Below are 17,541 nucleotides of genomic sequence, written 5' to 3'. Positions count from 1 at the left end.
GCTCACTTTGTAGACCAGGCTGGCCTCGAACTCAGAAATCCGCCTGCCTCTGCCTCCCGAGTGCTGGGATTAAAGGCGTGCGCCACCACGCCCGGCTGATAGGTTTCTTACACATGCTACATTTTTGCTACCTGTGGATCTTTCTGTGCAGGGCTGCCAGGGCTGGTTCCATATTTTAGCGTCTGTGTAGTAGATACAGTATGCCTCATCCTGAAGGTCTGTCTCTTTGGTGTCATTTATTCCCTTTGGCTACATACACCAACATGGGGCAGTTATGCCATACGGTAAGGATATTGTTTTGTGAGGACCTCAAAATTTGTCTTTGTAATAGCTGCTCTAATTTGCATGAGCACCAATGGTATATAAGAGTCCCATTGGCCACATTCTTGCCAACAGTATTCTTAAATAGGTCATCATAACTGGAGTGAGTTGATTTCTTGTTATAGCTAGATTTGTTTTGGGGCTAAAGCTCAACCCAACATACATCATTCAAGTGTTCTCATTGGTCAATAGTTCCTGCCACTCACTATAAGCTTGACAGTCATTTCCTTAGTGGCAAATCCTATTGTACACTGTCCCCCTCTGATCACTTCCACATCTTGCATCCCTAGGATGAAGACAATATATTGAATTAATTTGGTTTACTATTATATTAATAGTAATATTATTATTTGGTTTACTATTAATCATGTGTATTCATTAGGTATTCTGCACTGTAGTTTGCTGCATCCTTATATTTTGCTAACAGGGCAGTGCTGTTACCAATGCATGTAATAGATCAAAATGGTGGTTCAGTGAGCTAAAAATGCTTGCCCTGTAAGCCTGAAGACCCACATCTGGAGTCCTATAAATACCCCACATAAGAAGCAGATGTAGTAGCACAAACATCTGTAAATATGCTACTGTGCCCATAGGAGAGATAAGAGAGAGACACAGGCAGGAGGCTCTCCGGGAACTCATGGGCCAGCCATCCCAGTTTATGCTGCAGTCACGGGGAGAAGGCAAGACCTGACACCAGCTACCTCTGACCTGCATGTATGCATGCAAATTAAGGTAAAGAGCAATTGAGAAAGACACCGCATGTCAACCTCTGGCCTACACACACACACACACACACATATTTTTAAAAAAAAAATTAGAAAAAAAATTCCTATTTTTAGCTTTATAAAATAATTTGAGGACTCTTAATTTTTTTAAATTTTGTAAAAACTCAGCAGTATAGCTATCCAGTTCTGAAGCTTTTCTTTAAAAGGAAACTGCTTATTGCTGCTTCAATCCTAGTGCCTGCTACATTTTATGTCCTCGCGGGTCAATTTTGGTAGAAAGCATGTCCAGAGATTTGCCCATTTCTTTTGAGCCTCTAATTTGTTGATAGAGTTGTTTTTTTACATAATCATCTATAATAATCCTTATTCGGTGGTATTGGCTATTATGTCACAGATTGTGTGAGTTCTCCTCTTCTGTTGGTTAGTGTAGCTAAATCTTTTTATCTTTTTAAAATACTACTTTCACTGCCTTTATTTTTTATGTTATCTTTTTGTTCCTATTTTGGCTAGCTGGCTGTTGTGTGTATGGTTTTTCACATCCTTAATTGAGATGCAATACTAGACTATTTTAAACCTTAAAAAAAAAAAAGCTAGGCACTAATTGCTATAGGTTTTCCTCCTTTCAAAAAAGATTTTTGTAAAGAAACAGTTTAGACAGAAAGCCATTGGAGAGAACTCTTAAAATTGTGGGGGGTGGAGGGAGGGAGGAGTTTGGAGAGTTGGCTCAGTGCTCAAGAGCACCGGCTGCTCTTCCAGAGGTCCTGGGTTCAATTCCCAGCACCAACATGGCAGTTCACACTTCCAGGGGATCTGGCATCTTCACACAGACAGACATGCAGGCCAAACACCAATGCACATAAATCTTTTTTTTTAATAGTGAGAAGGATGCTGAAGTGTGTAGCTCTTCACAGTAGATGACCTCTGGCAGGGGTGGGGTAGGGAAAGGACTCAAGTTTCCTGTAAGAGGCTGGTGACTGGAAGTTTGACCGTGCTCCAGTGAGTACATTGGCAACACAAATAGGATTTGAGGGTTTTTTTTTTCTCTTTTTTCTTTTGTTTTGGGGGAGGTCATGGGGATTGGGGTAGGCTTAGAAGGCCTGGAAAGTAAGTGGAATTGGGGTACACTATGTGAAATTTCCAAATAATGAAAACATTAGGTTAAAAAAAAGAGTAAACAGCAGAAAAGATTTTTATGTCTTATGTGTCCTTCACCTCTATTGAATAAATCGATTAAGATAAAAATATTTTTCTTTTGTTTTTTTGTTTTGTATTGTTTTTTGCCTGCCTGGATGTGGATGACCGATTTCCACAGAAGCCAGAAGAGTGCACCAGAATCCCTGAAACTAAGTGAAAGGATGATTGTGAGCCTGCATGTAGATGCTGGGAGATGAATCTGGGTCCTCCACGAGCTCCAAGTGCATTCTTAACTGCTGGGACAGCTCCCTAGCCCTGGACTTCCCTCTGAGCACTGCTTTTCCTACATATCCCACACGTTCTGAAATGTTAGTTTGTACTTTCATTTGTCTCAACATATTTTTTTTCTTCTCATGATTAATGTGCCTTCAATAATTCTGTTGGTAAGACATAAACCAGCATGCATGAGCCATCCCCATATGAAAAGCTCCCCTGTAGGAGAACCAAAAACTACAAAGACCACTGATATGTCTGAGAAAGAACATCAGAGTTTTGCTTTTTAGACGATGATGATGATTGGGTACAAGAATTAAACAGACGTATAAAGAAAATGTATCCAAGTCTTGACAAGATTAGATTCACTCCCAAATGAATCTAGCAGTGAGTTAGAAATCAAAATTCAAAATGGAAAAGTTAGCACAACTGACTGCAACCTTGAAACACAAAACAGAAATGCTTAAAACTGTCAAGTAAATAAAAATCCCAAGAGAGACATCATTAGCAGCGACACGCACCAAGATGATGCCAGAGACAGGATATGACATGAACTGCACGCAGGGCTCTCCCTCTATGACCCTCATGCTCTCCTGACAGCGGTGCATGGTAAGATGGTGACAGCAACAGAGTTGGTGCCGACGTGGCATAGGTAGCAGAAACACTGGCAGCCTTCCTTCCTTGAGTCTACGTGCCCAGTCGTGAGACTACCTCAAAAGTTAGCCAAACTTCCTTCTGAAGCCCCTTCGTGCAAACTCACCCAGAGGCAGGGTTTTTAGCTTGAACCAATGGAGTTATTCAAGAATTCTCCAGAAACTCCTGAAGACAGAGCAGCAAGGGAAATTAGGTCTCCTCTCCCGACTCTGTCAGAAGCAGGCACCAGGCTCAGCACAAGGAGAGGAGACAGGAGCCATTCCACTGTCTTGTCACACGCCCACGTACAGCTGGCAACACCCTCTTTCCTAGAATGAGAGCACACTGATCTCCTAGCCCAGGGGCAGTCTACTTCTTGGCCCTGCCATGAGGCTCACCTCTCTAGTGCAGGCCATCTGTTACTCTCGTCTTCTTTGTGGAGGAGCTGGGTTCCGAGCCTCTTCGTTCAGGCTTCTCAAGTCCTAAGTCACCAGGGAAAAGCACCTTTAGGGTTGTTTGTTTGTTTGTTTGTTTTTGTATATTGGTTTTCATTTTTAACAAAATGGTTTGTTCCAAGAGTTTTAGGTAACATTCTGGGATTTCTCTTGATATGAAATGATATCTTCAACCATTCCTTGGATCTCTGTCTTGACGACGGCTCTGGCAAGGGCTTCTGGGACATCAAACAGCACAGCAGACACCTTGCCAAGTTCTTCCGGGTTTCGACAAAACTTTCTCACCCCTTTATGTGACATGAGATCCAAGCTTCTCACTTGTACCTTTAATAGCAGAGGTATATCCCATATATATTTAACTTTTCAGAGTGATTTTTTTTACATCATAAAAAGATGTAGACTTTAATACTCTTCTGAATCCAGTGCAATTATGAATTTTATGCCCATTTTGGTAGTCACTACAATGTCACTTATCAATTTTCATAAGTTGAACAATCCTTGCATTTCGGGGTGAGGGGAACCTCACTTTATTATGACACCCGGTGCTTTTAATGTGCTGCTGAAGTCGGTTTACTAGTTGTCTTACCATTTCTTTTTTTTTTTCCCACAGAGGCTGTTATGTTTATTTATTGTGCAGACAGTGATAATCCACTAGAGAAGGTATTGCCACAAGCAAGCCGTCCAAGTACAATCACAGACAGCGACTCTACACAAGGAACAGAGAACGAAGTCAGAGGGCGCACAAAGGAACGGGGAGAAAGTCGGATGCAGTTAATCGTCTTGATAAGTTTCTCCTGCAAACATGCTTAGCTTGCAGAAATGGTAGAGAAGTTAGCTGTCCAGTCTCACTTAGCTGTGACCAACAACAGTAAAAAACAGTCTTGTAAAATTTATCTCCCACAAAAATAAACTATATATATAAAAATTTTATGATGTTCTCACTGTTCTATTGGACACAAGCCTTTTTTTTTTTCTTTTTCTTTTTTTTCAGTATGAGAAATGAGGTATACTGGGGCTTAAGAGGTAGTATGTTTTGATTGTACAACATACAGGAAATAAGGAATAACTTCATCAGAGATGGAAATTGCTCNGTGTGCCGAGTCTGGCCAACACGAGAAACTGCTTCAGTTTTTATGAGCTGGCCAAAATGAGGTTTCTGTAAGGCCCATCCGAAGACCCGGNATGAGAATCTGATATTTATAAGCCACTGTTTGATTATTTAATGCATTGTTAACAGTCACGTTGAGTTTTAGTCTCTCCATAGCTCCTTTGGCGACTCACGACAGTGAGTCATCTGCCAGTCTCAGAGTGGCGTGTGGCCTTTGAAGTGACCTCCCTGAAAACAGCTGGAAGAGACATGGTTGGTTGTTTCATTTGGCTTCAGTATTAAAAGTCATACTGACACGAGCCACTATGAGAAACTACCTCCTGGCCCAGTGGGTAACACTCTGGAAAGTCGGCACACTTAATAGGAGAGAAAGGCATAGGAACTCTACACAAGAAGCGTCCAAAACAAATCTGCTTGAGACTTTATTATAAAATCACATTGTGTAAAATACATGAAAAAATATCAGTCAAGCATATTTTTCTAGGCAACTAATCTTAAAAATCTATTTTTCTTTTCCTTTTTCATTGCATCAGGCAAAAGGCTGAGCTGGTTGTAGCAAAAATTCAAGTTTCTTTGAAGGTTGGCTTGATTTTAATTCATTTATTTTTGCAAAAGTATGTAAAAAAAATTGTGTTTCTATCAAGTGTCGTTTACAAAAAAATAGTTTCGATGAGGGAGAGGTGAGGTTTGAGCTCCTTCAAACATGGGGGAAGGAAATCAATGAGCGATATAGGCTGCAAGTTCTATCCTTTGGAAGGGTGGAGGTAGTTCCTTGCAAATCAGGAAGTCCATTTGTTTCAATAATTCATTTGAGGTACAAACTTGGAGACTTATATTTGACCACTACAGATGTGTGTGTGTGTGTGATACAAAGTAGTGTCACTGAAAAAAAATTCTCCTTAAGAACCTAGGACAATTTAACTCAAAACTGTTTCAAATTAATGTAAGAATCTAGCAGGAAAGCTGCCACAAGCATTTGTAACATTTTAATTAAAAAATAAAAAGTCATAGAAATATGCATAGCCTGCTGAGACGGAGTAAGAGTACAGACAAGAATGGTCTGTACTCTGGGGATGGCTGGGGATGGCTGAGATGCTGACCCAGTAAGGTTTGGTTTGGTTTTGGTGGTTTTTTTTTTTTTCCTTTCTCTTACAGGGCTTGTGTCTAGCAGCGTGTAACAAGTGCAGGGCTGTAAATTCACTGTAGCATTCAGAGGTAGTATTGAGTAGTGGGGATTATTGCATCTCTGGCTAAAAGTGCAGCGTGAATGCAGAGATGGCAGTCCGAACCAAGATAATGCACCCGGGCTAGCCATCTTATGTCAAAACGAAAGGTGTTACAGGACGTAACAGGCAGGCTTCATCTGAGGTAAGTGGTACTGCGGTCTTTCACGGACACTGGTACACAATGAAGAACATAGAATAAAGAGAGGAGAGAGAGGCGAGGGAGAGAAGGGAGGGAGAGAGGACAGCGAGCGGGAGCTGGTTTTATTATTATTTTTTAAAAAATAGTGTCCTTTATATAGCAAAAGAGATTTCGGTTTCGCTTCTCCCACGTCATCACTTGGGTGAGTTCATTGGGTACTGTTAACCTTTTCATTAAATTCCAAAAAAGGATCATTTTACTCAGCTAGTTATCTCGGATGCTTCAAGGCTGACAAGTGTCATTTATGGCTAAGTGGCTTTCGGCTGTGTAGATCTCCCGAGGCGGGAAAGAGAGCTTGTGGACTTATTACTCCTGCTGCTGTGTGTGAGTCCATAAACGGAGGAGTCAACGTTTCTCGTTTACTTCCCTTTTTGAAAAAAAAACAAAACAAATCAAAAAACGAGCATAACCTATTCTGGTTTGCTAGCTGTATGAAAAGATACACCAGCATTTTGTCTCATTCAGAATTGAAAAGTAGAAAAAGAAAAAAAAAATCAAGTAAGTGTCTACAAGATTATACACAAAGGAGAGTAGTGTCTTGTTCTCATCTTTGGTGTCCTAAGCAGATTTTCTATGATCATGGTGGGGGTGGCATCTGAGTGGACACAGAGTCACACACAATGCTTTTCTTATACGATTGCCCCCGGTCACCAGGGTGCTGGTTTAGGGTTTCATGTAGTGACTGATTAAGCCCACCACAGAGGTTTTCTTCAACCACACACCCTTGCTTATCAGATCCACAAACTATTAGTAAGTTAAGGGGAAAGAAAACAGTCATTAAAAGTTGCATTGTTAAACTGTGTCCCCCGTGTTTACAGCAGTTTTTCTCTAAACCTGGGACTGTGAAGGGATTACAAAGTGATTAACATAGTCCTTCTCAAGGTTATGCGATTTTTCCCGCCCCGCCCCCGCCCCTCGCCCAGCCCCGCCCCTGCCCCACCCCGCAGAAAGTAGAAAGACCCTGCCAGTTAAGAATAAGTGGTCACTGCAGTGTCTTCTCCCTTCAAAAGATCCAACTGATGCTGAGGTAGAAATTGAATGTCGGCGCCCCCTAATCCTCCTCTGCGGACTCTTGCGAGGATGTCTCTTCAGTCTCCTGAGCAGGTTTCTTCTGAACAACTTGTTGTGGCCATTTCCTAGGTCTGCTCTTGGCCGTTTTTTTCTCCAATGGTCTCTGCTTTCTTCTGGGCTGCTTTAGAGGGGCTCTTGTTTTTGCTGCCTTTGGGTCTTCCTCTGGGTCTCTTAGGAAAGGGCTCACAGGTTGGCTCTTGCAGCTGCTTCCTGCGTCGGCCGCGTCCTCGCTTCTGTGGCACCGGGGCGGCAGGTTGTCCCTGGGATGATGTGGACGGCTGCCCGGCGCCCTCACCGCGTGCGCTCATCCTGCCTCCTGCCGCTGCTACCACTGCCTCCACCGGTACCGGTACCGCCGCCGCTGCAGCCGCTCGGCCTCCGCTGCCCCGGATCCGCCCAGCACCTTTCGGGAGATGGGATGGAGAGAGCTGGAGAGGGCAAGAGCNGCAAGAGCAGGCGAGCTGGCGTGTGCGCCGGGGACTGCTGCTGCTTAGGCTGCCGCTGCTGCCACCATCAACAACGAAGTCCAGCAGCTGCCTGTCTTACCATTTCTATCGCTATCATACAGCACCATGACGGAGAGTAGCTTGGAGAGGAAAGGGTTAATCAGGCTTCCACTTTCACATCACGGTGTGTCAAAAAAGGGAAGTCAAGGCAGGAAGAAAATCAGGACGGAAATCCAAGTCAGGATCATGGAGGTAATAACTGAAGCAGGAGCCATGAAGGAACACTGCTGGTTTGTCCCTTGTGGCTCATACGGCCCGCTTGCTTACACTACTCAGGACCATCTGCCCAGGGGTGGTACCACCCACCCACAGTGATCTGGAGCCCTCTCACACAACCATTAATCAAGAAACAGCCCTATAGACTTACTACAGATAATCTGATGAAGTTATTTTCTTAACTGAGTTTCCTCTTCCTAGAAGACCCTAGCCTGTGTCAAGTTGACATAAAAACTAGCCAGCACATCTGTGGAAAATCACATCTATGTTCCCTTGGGATCAGCATATGTAATTTCTTTTTTAAAAAAAAAAATTCCCTTATCTAAGCTTGAATATTGAAGAGATTTTGGACTCATGAAATGTGTTTTGTAGTGTTATCTCCTCTGCAGTTTTTGGAGTTTGGGGAATTCTGTTGTAAATTCTTTAACTGCTAGATACAATTTGCTCAGAGACCCATCAAGTCCTGTGCTTCTCTCATTGGGAACTTTGATTACTGCTTCTCATTTGTGGCTGACTTTGTTTTGTGACTACAAAAATTTGAGCAAAAACCAAATTGAAACAAAAACCAGGGTCAGAAAGCAAACTATCATCAATCAGTCCTTTTAGAAGTTTACGATCCTTTCCTTTCTGTTGGCCGCCATTTGTGGCTCCCTGTCTTGGAGATGGGTGCCAGATTCTCACGGACAAGCTGAGCTCAAGAGTCAGAGCAAAGTTAAAATTCAAAGTCACCCATGGTCTGCAAGTGGGAAGATTAAACAGACAAGGCATCACGCCGGCGCTTGTTTGGAGATTATTTTCCTCAGAGCCAGAACGTAGCCTAATGGATGAAGGTGTCAATACGGATGGCTTAGTTCAAGAACCCACACGGAAGGAGAGAACCAGTTTCTGCAAGACTTCCTCTGATCTCCATATGGATGCTGTCACACACATGCACCCACCCCCTACCCACACACACATACACGTACACATGCACACACTAACAATTTCTAAAAGTCGAAAAACAGTTTCTTTCATAGGCCATATCCCAAAATACAATTATTTTTTATACTATAAAGTAACTGAAAATCAAGTACCTATTTTCTGTGTAGATGCCTCAGAAGTTAAAAGCACAGAACTGCCTTGTAGTTTTGTTTCAGAAATTTTCAGAAGAGTGGAATCATTTCTCCTGGAGATGCCTTTCCATAGTGGTACTAGCTCAGCCTAAAACATAACAGCCTTATTAAACATTAATATTCATAACACCTTTATCAAACATTAATATTCATAACACTCGAACACAACAACACAAACACAAGATATTTTCAATAGCCTTTAAGAAAAATAAGTATTGGGTTTGCTGAATTAAAAAAGAAAAAAAAAAAAAAGGGAGGGCTGGAGAGATGGCTCAGCAGTTAAGAGCACTGACTGCTCTTCCAGAGGTCCTGTGTTCAATTCCCAGCAACCACATGGTGGCTCACAACCATCTATAATGGAATCCAACCCCCTCTTCTGGTGTATCTGAAGACAGCAACAGTGTACTCACATAAATAGAATGAATGAATCTTTAAAAACAAACAAACAAACACTAAGACCTCAACATCCACATCCCCAAACTGGAAGAACACTAAAGTAAAATCTTAACTGATGACTCCAGCTGGGTACCTCTAAAGTGTGGTATAGGTCAGAGGATCATCTAGGAAGTCAACAGATACGCAAATCCTAAACCACCACCTACTAGCTAACCAGTCAGAACTGGGCAGGGCCCAGCACCTAGCAAGCCATCCTCGTCACTCTACTCACCTTAAGTGGGGAGCTGGCAAGCTGCTAATCACTGCCAGTTCTTATAAATAAATAAATATATAGAAGGCCCATTAGTTTTCAGTCTAAGTCAGTTTTCTGACCTGCTGCCATGGTGAATCTATGGTTCAAAGAATACAATACTTACCTTTAACAGAAAATATGCTCTAGCCCTTGCCCCAAATTCCTTCCTTGCAATCCAATGCAGAGAATGTTAAAGTCAGCCTGACACCCTCACTGAACAACCAGCATAGAATTCTTGCTCATTGCACAGTTTAAATGTATCAGTTTGATTCTGTGGAGTTTCTTGGGGCTTTAATTAAGGCCGAAGTTGTATTTATTTGAATGTCTTCTTTTGGCATGTTTAACTAGGACATACTATTCAACAAAATATTAAATATAAAATTGCTGCCATTATCCACAGTTTTTTTTTCAATCCACGAATTCAATAAATTATGGGTCAAATATGACTACATCAAATGTATTCAGACCAATATTTTGTTTATTATTCTTTAAATAATATCAAACACTGACTATATAGTATGACATTGCATTGGGTATTATTTTAAATCATCTAATGGTGATTTAAGTCCACAGGTCATATGTGGATACTGTGCTATTTTAGGGGGGGATGCAATTATCTACAGCTTTTGGTATCCAGGCTGTGTACTGGAACCAGCTACCCAGAGATGCCAAAGGGCACGTATATCTATCCTGACTCATAGGTTTAGTCTATGAGCTATGGAATAAAACAGGTGGAGCTGAGGCCAGGACATTAACTACATTCTATTTCTGCAATAGTAGGTAGGGTACACACAGAATTCTAGCAGCTACTTCTTATTAAGCTATGATGAACTGGTGATGTACTCTGTAATGAGTGTGTGAGTGTGTGTGTCTCTGTGTGTGTGTATGTGGTATACAAAAGTGTGTAAGACATACACACTTTTCAGAGAAGGAAGTCACTCAGCAAATAAGATGAGTAATTTGTCTTTGCATTAGGATACAGAGTATTAGTGTCCATATTCCTTAGTTCTTTGATTAGAGGGAGAGAGGGAGAGAGAGAGAGAAATTTAGAATTATATAACTTTATGGATAAAATTTATATGAACCTAAAGGTGTTTCAACTGCGTAAACTTAAGGTGCAAATGCCAAAATCATTAAAAAGAATTTTTTTAATGTATTATCTCAAAAAAAACTGGAAACTAAAGGAAGAATTACATCAATGAGTTCATTTTGAAGTGGAAATTCAAGAACATGCATTTGTGGGAAATCAGGACAGCACTGGCGTTTCAATAAAGATCCTTCAGAGGCATTCAAAATGACCAGGGGGAAAAAAAAAAAAGCCCTAAATTTACCTGGAGTGTCATAGCAAATATTTAAAATCTTTGACCTTCTACAATGCATACCAGGAGACCCCTGGTTACTCTCAGGGTTCTGAAGAAAGAGATTGAGTTTGACCCACCCATAATGCCCCGGGGCGACCAATAAAGTGCACTTACTTCATCTTTCTCAGGAGCATGGCCACTTCTGACTGGGGAGAGTGGTAGGACTGAAAGTGAGCACACAGTGGGCACATTTCCGTGTGAGCACACAGATACACCCACCCCTCCCCAAGTCACACATGCGCACACTACCGGTTACTGTCCTATCTCAGTGTCTGCACTCTGGAGGCTTTACTCATCCGTCATTCAGCCTCGTTCCCCGCCCCCACCCGCCGTCGCCACCACCCTCATACTTTGTCACTGAACTTAATAAATGACTCTCCTCAGCTCTTCAAAACCTTGTCTTCCCCGAGTTAGCTCAAGACCAACCCACTTCTTACAGAAGATGGTTCCAGCTTATGCCAGATTCCTCTTCACCGATTGATTGCCCACCCTTTTTCTTTTTCTCAGAAATCCGCCTGCCTCTGCATCCCGAGTGCTGGGATTAAAGGCGTGCGCCACCAACGCCCGGCTGCCCACCCTTTTTCTGTACCCCATATTTCAACTGTAGGCTGGCCCCATGTGTGCAAGCAAGCATTCTGCCTTCTCAGGTGTTTCAGGGAAGGATGTCCCCAAGACCACAGATTTCCTGGGTATCTTCCTTCCCCATCATAAATGTCCACTGACTTACTGAGAAGTAGCCCAAATAACACAAGCAAGCGGTGCTTACTCCGTAGAGAACTGACTCTCTGCTTCCTCCTTTGGGAATATGTTCTTAGGGATTTCCTTTTGTGGTTCTGGGTCCAGGATCGTTCACTGGTACTTGAACTTGAATCTTCGTTACTCTCCAAGAAGTCATGGTTCCTATCATTAAACTTTTTTCCCAAAACAGATGACAAATGAGAACAGCGAAAGTGGGGATTAGCGTCAACATCTGTGTAAAAATGAACATATCAACGCATGCACATGCGCGTGTGCGCGTACACTAAACACTGATTTAACTCAGAAGACACAATTCGGGCTGGTGAGATGGCTCAGTGGGTAAGAGCAACCGACTGCTCTTCCGAAGGTCCGGAGTTCAAATCCCAGCAACCACATGGTGGCTCACAACCAAGATCTGACTCCCTCTTCTGGAGTGTCTGAAGACAGCTACAGTATACGTACATATAATAAATAAATCTTTAAAAAAAAAAAAAAACTACGTTCTCTTCCACCAAAAAAATAAATAAAGTACAGAAGTGAGGGGGGAAAAAGAGGGAGGGGGTCATTCCATGAATCAGTTCTCATAAAAGGTGCCCTGCAGTTGATGACAAATTCTCTCTTGTCCAGTATTTGGAATTGAAAGGGGATTGGTAAAAGCCCCAAAGCAGCGGCACCCCAATATTACACCAACACCACTGCTACAGGTTGACATGACAAAACCAGGTTAAACCGATCTTCCCAGTGGCTGGGAAGTAGCTCCTTGGTCAAGAGCATCCCTATCGAGTACAGCTGTCCCCACAGTGAGGCACAGAAGTGAGGCAGAGAGGTGTCTTTGCAAAGCAGGTGTAGTGAACAGGAACGAATTTACTTCCGGTTACTCATTATTGTTGGCTGTTGGTATTCAATTAAATGTTTAAACTACCTTTTATACACCTCTATGGAAAAACGTGGTTTTGGCCACATGTGGCTTGTCCTTGTGATTGTCTACAGCTTGACCTCTTGAGAACTTTAGTCAGGCGACTGACTGTTCTTGGTTTTTTTTTTTTTTTTTTTCGAGACAGGGTTTCTCTGTGCAGTCCTGGCTGTCCTGGAACTCACTCTGTAGACCAGGCTGGCCTGGAACTCAGAAATCCGCCTGCCTCTGCCTCCTGAGTGCTGGGATTAAAGGCGCGACGGACTGTTCTTAACCCTCAGTGTGAACTGTCTGAGGCTCTGACTAAAGTTGGCTATTGCACAAGACTTTAGTCTGCCTGGTTCATCAGCTCCATTCTCCCACCCCAGGACAGTGGCAGTGAACCAGGGAGACCTTCTCTTCCTGCAGAGGAGTTCCTCAGTTTGTCACAGCTGTAACAGAAACCTGAAAAATACTGGTTTAAAAAAAAAAAAAGCTTGGCTGTGTCTTATATCAATGGGGTCAAAACATCTAGACTTCCTTACTGTCTGCAGACCCCAGGTAGGAAACTCTGAGTCTCGGGGACAGAGGATAGGAACAACTACAGGACAACACAGTTGCTGGAAGCTGAGGAGCTCAGCTTTAGACAAGCCTTTTTTTTTTTTTTCAGTGTTCATTTTTTGAGGTTTTTTGTTTTTTTTTGTTTTTTGTTTTTTTTTTTTATATACTGAAAGGCAGGCTTAGGGACTGTGCTCCCCTGGGAGGCGCAAACAGGGTCTTTCTGGATGGGTTGCCCCTAGGCTCACAAAGAGAAAGCCACATCTTTAAACACTAACTCAGAAGCATTTTATTTTGTTGTGGGTTTCTGTTTGTTTGTTTCTTGTTTTTGTTTTGAGACTGTCTTGCTCTGTTGCCCAAGCTGGCCTTGAACGCATGGAAATCCTCCTGCCTCAGCCTGCCATGTGCTGGATTACAGGTGTGAGCCACCATACCTGGTCTGTTTCAATTCTTTAACAGGTCAAAACCCACTAACGGTAAGTAAGTGCTAGGTGTACCATGTGTCTCCCAGCCTTGTCTTTTTCTTTTTTAAAGCAAGAGCAAGCTTTAGGCTCTAGGACCAACTTTTAACAGGGTTAGGGGGTTGAAGTAGAGCCCCACATCTGGCCTTCTGATAGATTTCTTTGGCTTTAATGTGTTAGTCACCATAGCAACATTTACTTTTTCCCAGTGTGCCTCTTTGGGCCCCAGAGAAAGGACCTATGTCACCTCTCATCTACCATGAGACAAGCAAGGAGGTTTCTCTTGAGGTCTGTGAACAGAGGCTACTGTACAAAGGCTGACTGAAGGGGGTCGACTTTAAGTCTTCTATGATCTAGTTACCAACAAATGGGTTTTAACAGAAAATTCACCCCTCCCCCTTCCACTCTTGTTGACTGATCTCATTCCTCTAACTGGATGAGGCTGGCTGTTGCAGATTTACCTTTTCACAGATAGTAGCTTATAAAGTCTATGTCACATACTGAATGAGAAAGGAGGAAAATAAGTAAATACGTATACCAAAAGATTAGTATTGCTATTTTCTATTGTTATCTGTCTTGGGGGCGCGGGGGGGGGGGAGGTGTCTGCCTGCTGTTAGAAGTAGCACTGAGTGGGAGTAGAGAGTTAGGGCAATTTTGAAAATGGTGCACAAATGATGAACATTTAAGGTTAAGTCAATAGAAATTCCTACATTACCGGCATCCTTCTGCCCTGTTCTCTGTCCCTAGCAAAGGCAGAATCCTCCCTAAAATAAAAATGCACCAAGTTAACAGGGCAGGTATGACCTCAATTCCCCCTCCCCCTCCCCGCAAAGGTCTGGCTTCTTGATCATGGACAGAGTGTGGGATGTACTCTTTTCTGCACACAAATATATCTTACAACCTGTTTCCACATACACCCTCTGGAAGAAGATATTGCTATTCAAAAGAAAATGGACCTTTGTGGAGTCTTTCATCCCTCAGACACAAGGAATGGGGGAGGGGTGTCAAGGTAGAGTCAGCAGGGAGTCTAGCAGCACAGTTGATGCTCAAAAACTGGGATCTTCCAACCCTGGCCCTGCCCAGGACCCATCTGGGGTGCTTTAAAAAAAAGTTGTCCCCAGAGTTTGGTGATACTGTCAACTGGTCACTTGTCTTCTGTGGAGAAACACTGCCTGTTCTTCAATTGGGTGGTTTTATTGAGTTCCTTAAGTTCCTCTTCTATATTTAACAGTAACCTCTCATCAAACACCCAGTCTACTGACATAGTTGTGGGGTGACTGCAACTTGTGTGTACTGTTGGGAGGGGGCAGCTTCTATGGAAAATAATATGATCCAACAGAAAAAAAAAATAAAGATAGAACTATTATATGATTTTCCAATCTTGCTTTGGGGTCTATAACCAAAGGAATTGAGAAATCTGACAGTGGTATGCAAGTTGTTGGTTCCAAATCTAAAAAGCCCAACCAAAGATGGTATAGAAGAAGCTAGAGAGAGAGAGAGAGAGAGAGAGAAAGATCTACATAGATATATATGTGTGTATGTATATGTATATATATGTGATGTGTGTATGTATGTATATGTATACATACACACACACACACACATACAAATATTCCAAAGCCAGATCTCCCAATCACTCCTTGCCCCAGGCATTTGGATTGGGGACATCATCCTGTACCAAGCTGTGTTCATCCATTCACCCACTGATGACCATTTGAATTGTTCCCATTTGGTGGTTTTCTTAAACGAAGCTGCTGTAAACATCTGTGCACATCCTCTTTGTGGACCTACGCTAACAGACATCTTGAAACTACACAAGATTGGAAGAAATGGACCAGAGGGTAGGGACCCCTCTACGACGCTACCAAGTGATTGTGAGAGTACTGTCGCTTCCATCCTGTCATGACCGTGACATACAGACAGCATTTCTGAGACTGGCCTTCCTGATGACGTACAATGCATTCTGCTGTCGGCTGAGGCACACTCTTCGGAACGGCTCTCATGGGCTCACCTGTCACCTGCATATGTCTTCGCTAGGACAAAACTCACTTAAATCGTTTGCCTGTAGCTCCATTGGTTTGCATCTTTACCACTGAAACTTTTAACCATATATCCAGAAGCAAGTATTTACAATTATTTTCAACAAGCTGTGGCTGGTCTTTTCTATGGTACCTAGGACTTTTTAACGAGCACAGGGGTTTTGCTGAAGTCTAGCTAATCAGTTCATTGGGTTGTTTTGGTTTTTTGGTTCAGGCTGATTTTAGTTTGATATCTCCAAAACTGACCTCTGCAAAGTCACATATTCATTCCAAGTATGTTTTATATCTAAGCCTATGTGCCAAGTTTGGTTCATTTTTATCCAGTGAAAAGATTTGGTGATCATTTGGAGGGTGTTGTTGTTGTTGTTGTTGTTGTTGTTGTTGCTGGGGGGTTTTTTGGTGTTTTTCTTCATAAGGATATTCAATCATTTCTGTTAATTTTGCATCAGTTCTAGAAAACCCTACCTTTCCCCTCTGAATTGCCTCTGTTTTACCTCAGACAACAACAACCCACATCCCTGCACAGAGCCTTTTCGTGTTTCCTGCTCTTTTACTTAGATATCTTCATAGCAACTCAGTAAGTCTGCAGAGCAGGTAGGGTGGAAGCCCTGTCACTTTGCTCCAATTTGAAAACCTTCCTAAGTTTCCTCACAGAATTGAGAAGTGGCTCACCAGTGTCTTTTTAAGCCTACTGATATTCCAAAGCAGGAGTTAAGTACTTAGATCTATTTGGGCGGAGTTGAGATCTTGCTATTGAATAGTCTCTCATGAGCACACTATCTCTCCACCTACTTAGATCTTTTTCTCTTCTCTCTCACTGTGTTCTGTAGCAGCCCCTGTATGGCTGTGTCCTAAAACTACCCTGAAAATTAATACCAAACTGTGTTATATATTAATGCCATTACAAACAGTACTGCTTTGTCATTCAATAAGAAAAAAACCTGAGTTTCATACACCGATATTGTGTTTAATCTAAAATGCAGCAGCAAAAAAAAAAAAAAAAACATTGCTAAAAGGCAGCTCTGAAGGTTTGCTTGCAAGGCCCTGGAGGGCAGGGGAGTTTGCCAGCACAGCTCAAATTGTCCTACCAAACACTTCACATGGAGTTTGATGTGAATGGCCAGGTTAGAGGAAACTCTAAACTGTCAGCATGTCGTACTCAAATGAGAGTCATCTGTGTGGTTTTATAGTTTTACAATGGTCTAAATGTTCACACACACACACACACACAAAAAACTGAACAGATACAAAAACATGATGCATGATACACACACACAATGATATACTGCACAGCCACCCAGAATGAAATCCCGAAATTCTAAACATGGGTTGACACCAGAGAAAATCCCACTAAGTGAAATAAACTGCGTGGACAAAGACAAGTCCACATGACCTCACTGCCATGTGGAATCTGCAATGTCTCCATAAACATGGGACTTACTATAGACGCAGGGAGGCCTTGGAAGTATCAATGTGTGCAGTTACTATGCCAATTAAAAAAAATATGTTGAAAATGAAAGTCACTTACTTTATATTATTTAAGTCAGAAGCCTGATTTTGAATTGATGGTTCTTGCATATCCAAAGGATAATCATAGTCTGAAGTAACTAGTTAAAAATAGAATAATGATAAGCACCTTGGGCAAACATTTAACCAGACCATTCAGAGACGGTAGAGAAACTCACTGCACCTTGTTCCGGTTCATCTTGTTTTGAGTTTTCAAGTGAACGTTCTTCTGTATTTGTTATCTGAAAAAAGAGAGAGAGAGAGAGAGAGAGAGAGAGAGAGAGAGAGAGAGAGAGAGAGAAGATGAGAGGGTCACCGA

The 17,541-nt window shown here is 42.3% G+C and overlaps 1 protein-coding gene and 1 pseudogene across 1 annotated transcript in view; both read right to left on the bottom strand.

Moving 5' to 3' along the window:
• The window catches only part of Sycp2l (synaptonemal complex protein 2 like), a 60,735-nt gene that overhangs the window by 11,435 nt on the left and 31,759 nt on the right, over positions 1-17,541 (bottom strand). Inside the window, 8 exon segments of the mRNA XM_021181021.1 lie at positions 1,844-1,863; positions 3,485-3,568; positions 8,941-9,067; positions 11,143-11,192; positions 11,795-11,939; positions 14,393-14,441; positions 17,245-17,323; positions 17,407-17,464. Coding sequence (XP_021036680.1) covers positions 1,844-1,863; positions 3,485-3,568; positions 8,941-9,067; positions 11,143-11,192; positions 11,795-11,939; positions 14,393-14,441; positions 17,245-17,323; positions 17,407-17,464 — 612 coding nt within the window.
• LOC110308590 lies at positions 7,126-7,453 on the bottom strand (annotated as a pseudogene).

Source organism: Mus caroli, chromosome 13, assembly GCF_900094665.2.
Source record: "Mus caroli chromosome 13, CAROLI_EIJ_v1.1, whole genome shotgun sequence".
Taxonomy (NCBI): domain Eukaryota; kingdom Metazoa; phylum Chordata; class Mammalia; order Rodentia; family Muridae; genus Mus; species Mus caroli.
This window is presented reverse-complemented; position numbering and strand designations above follow the sequence as displayed.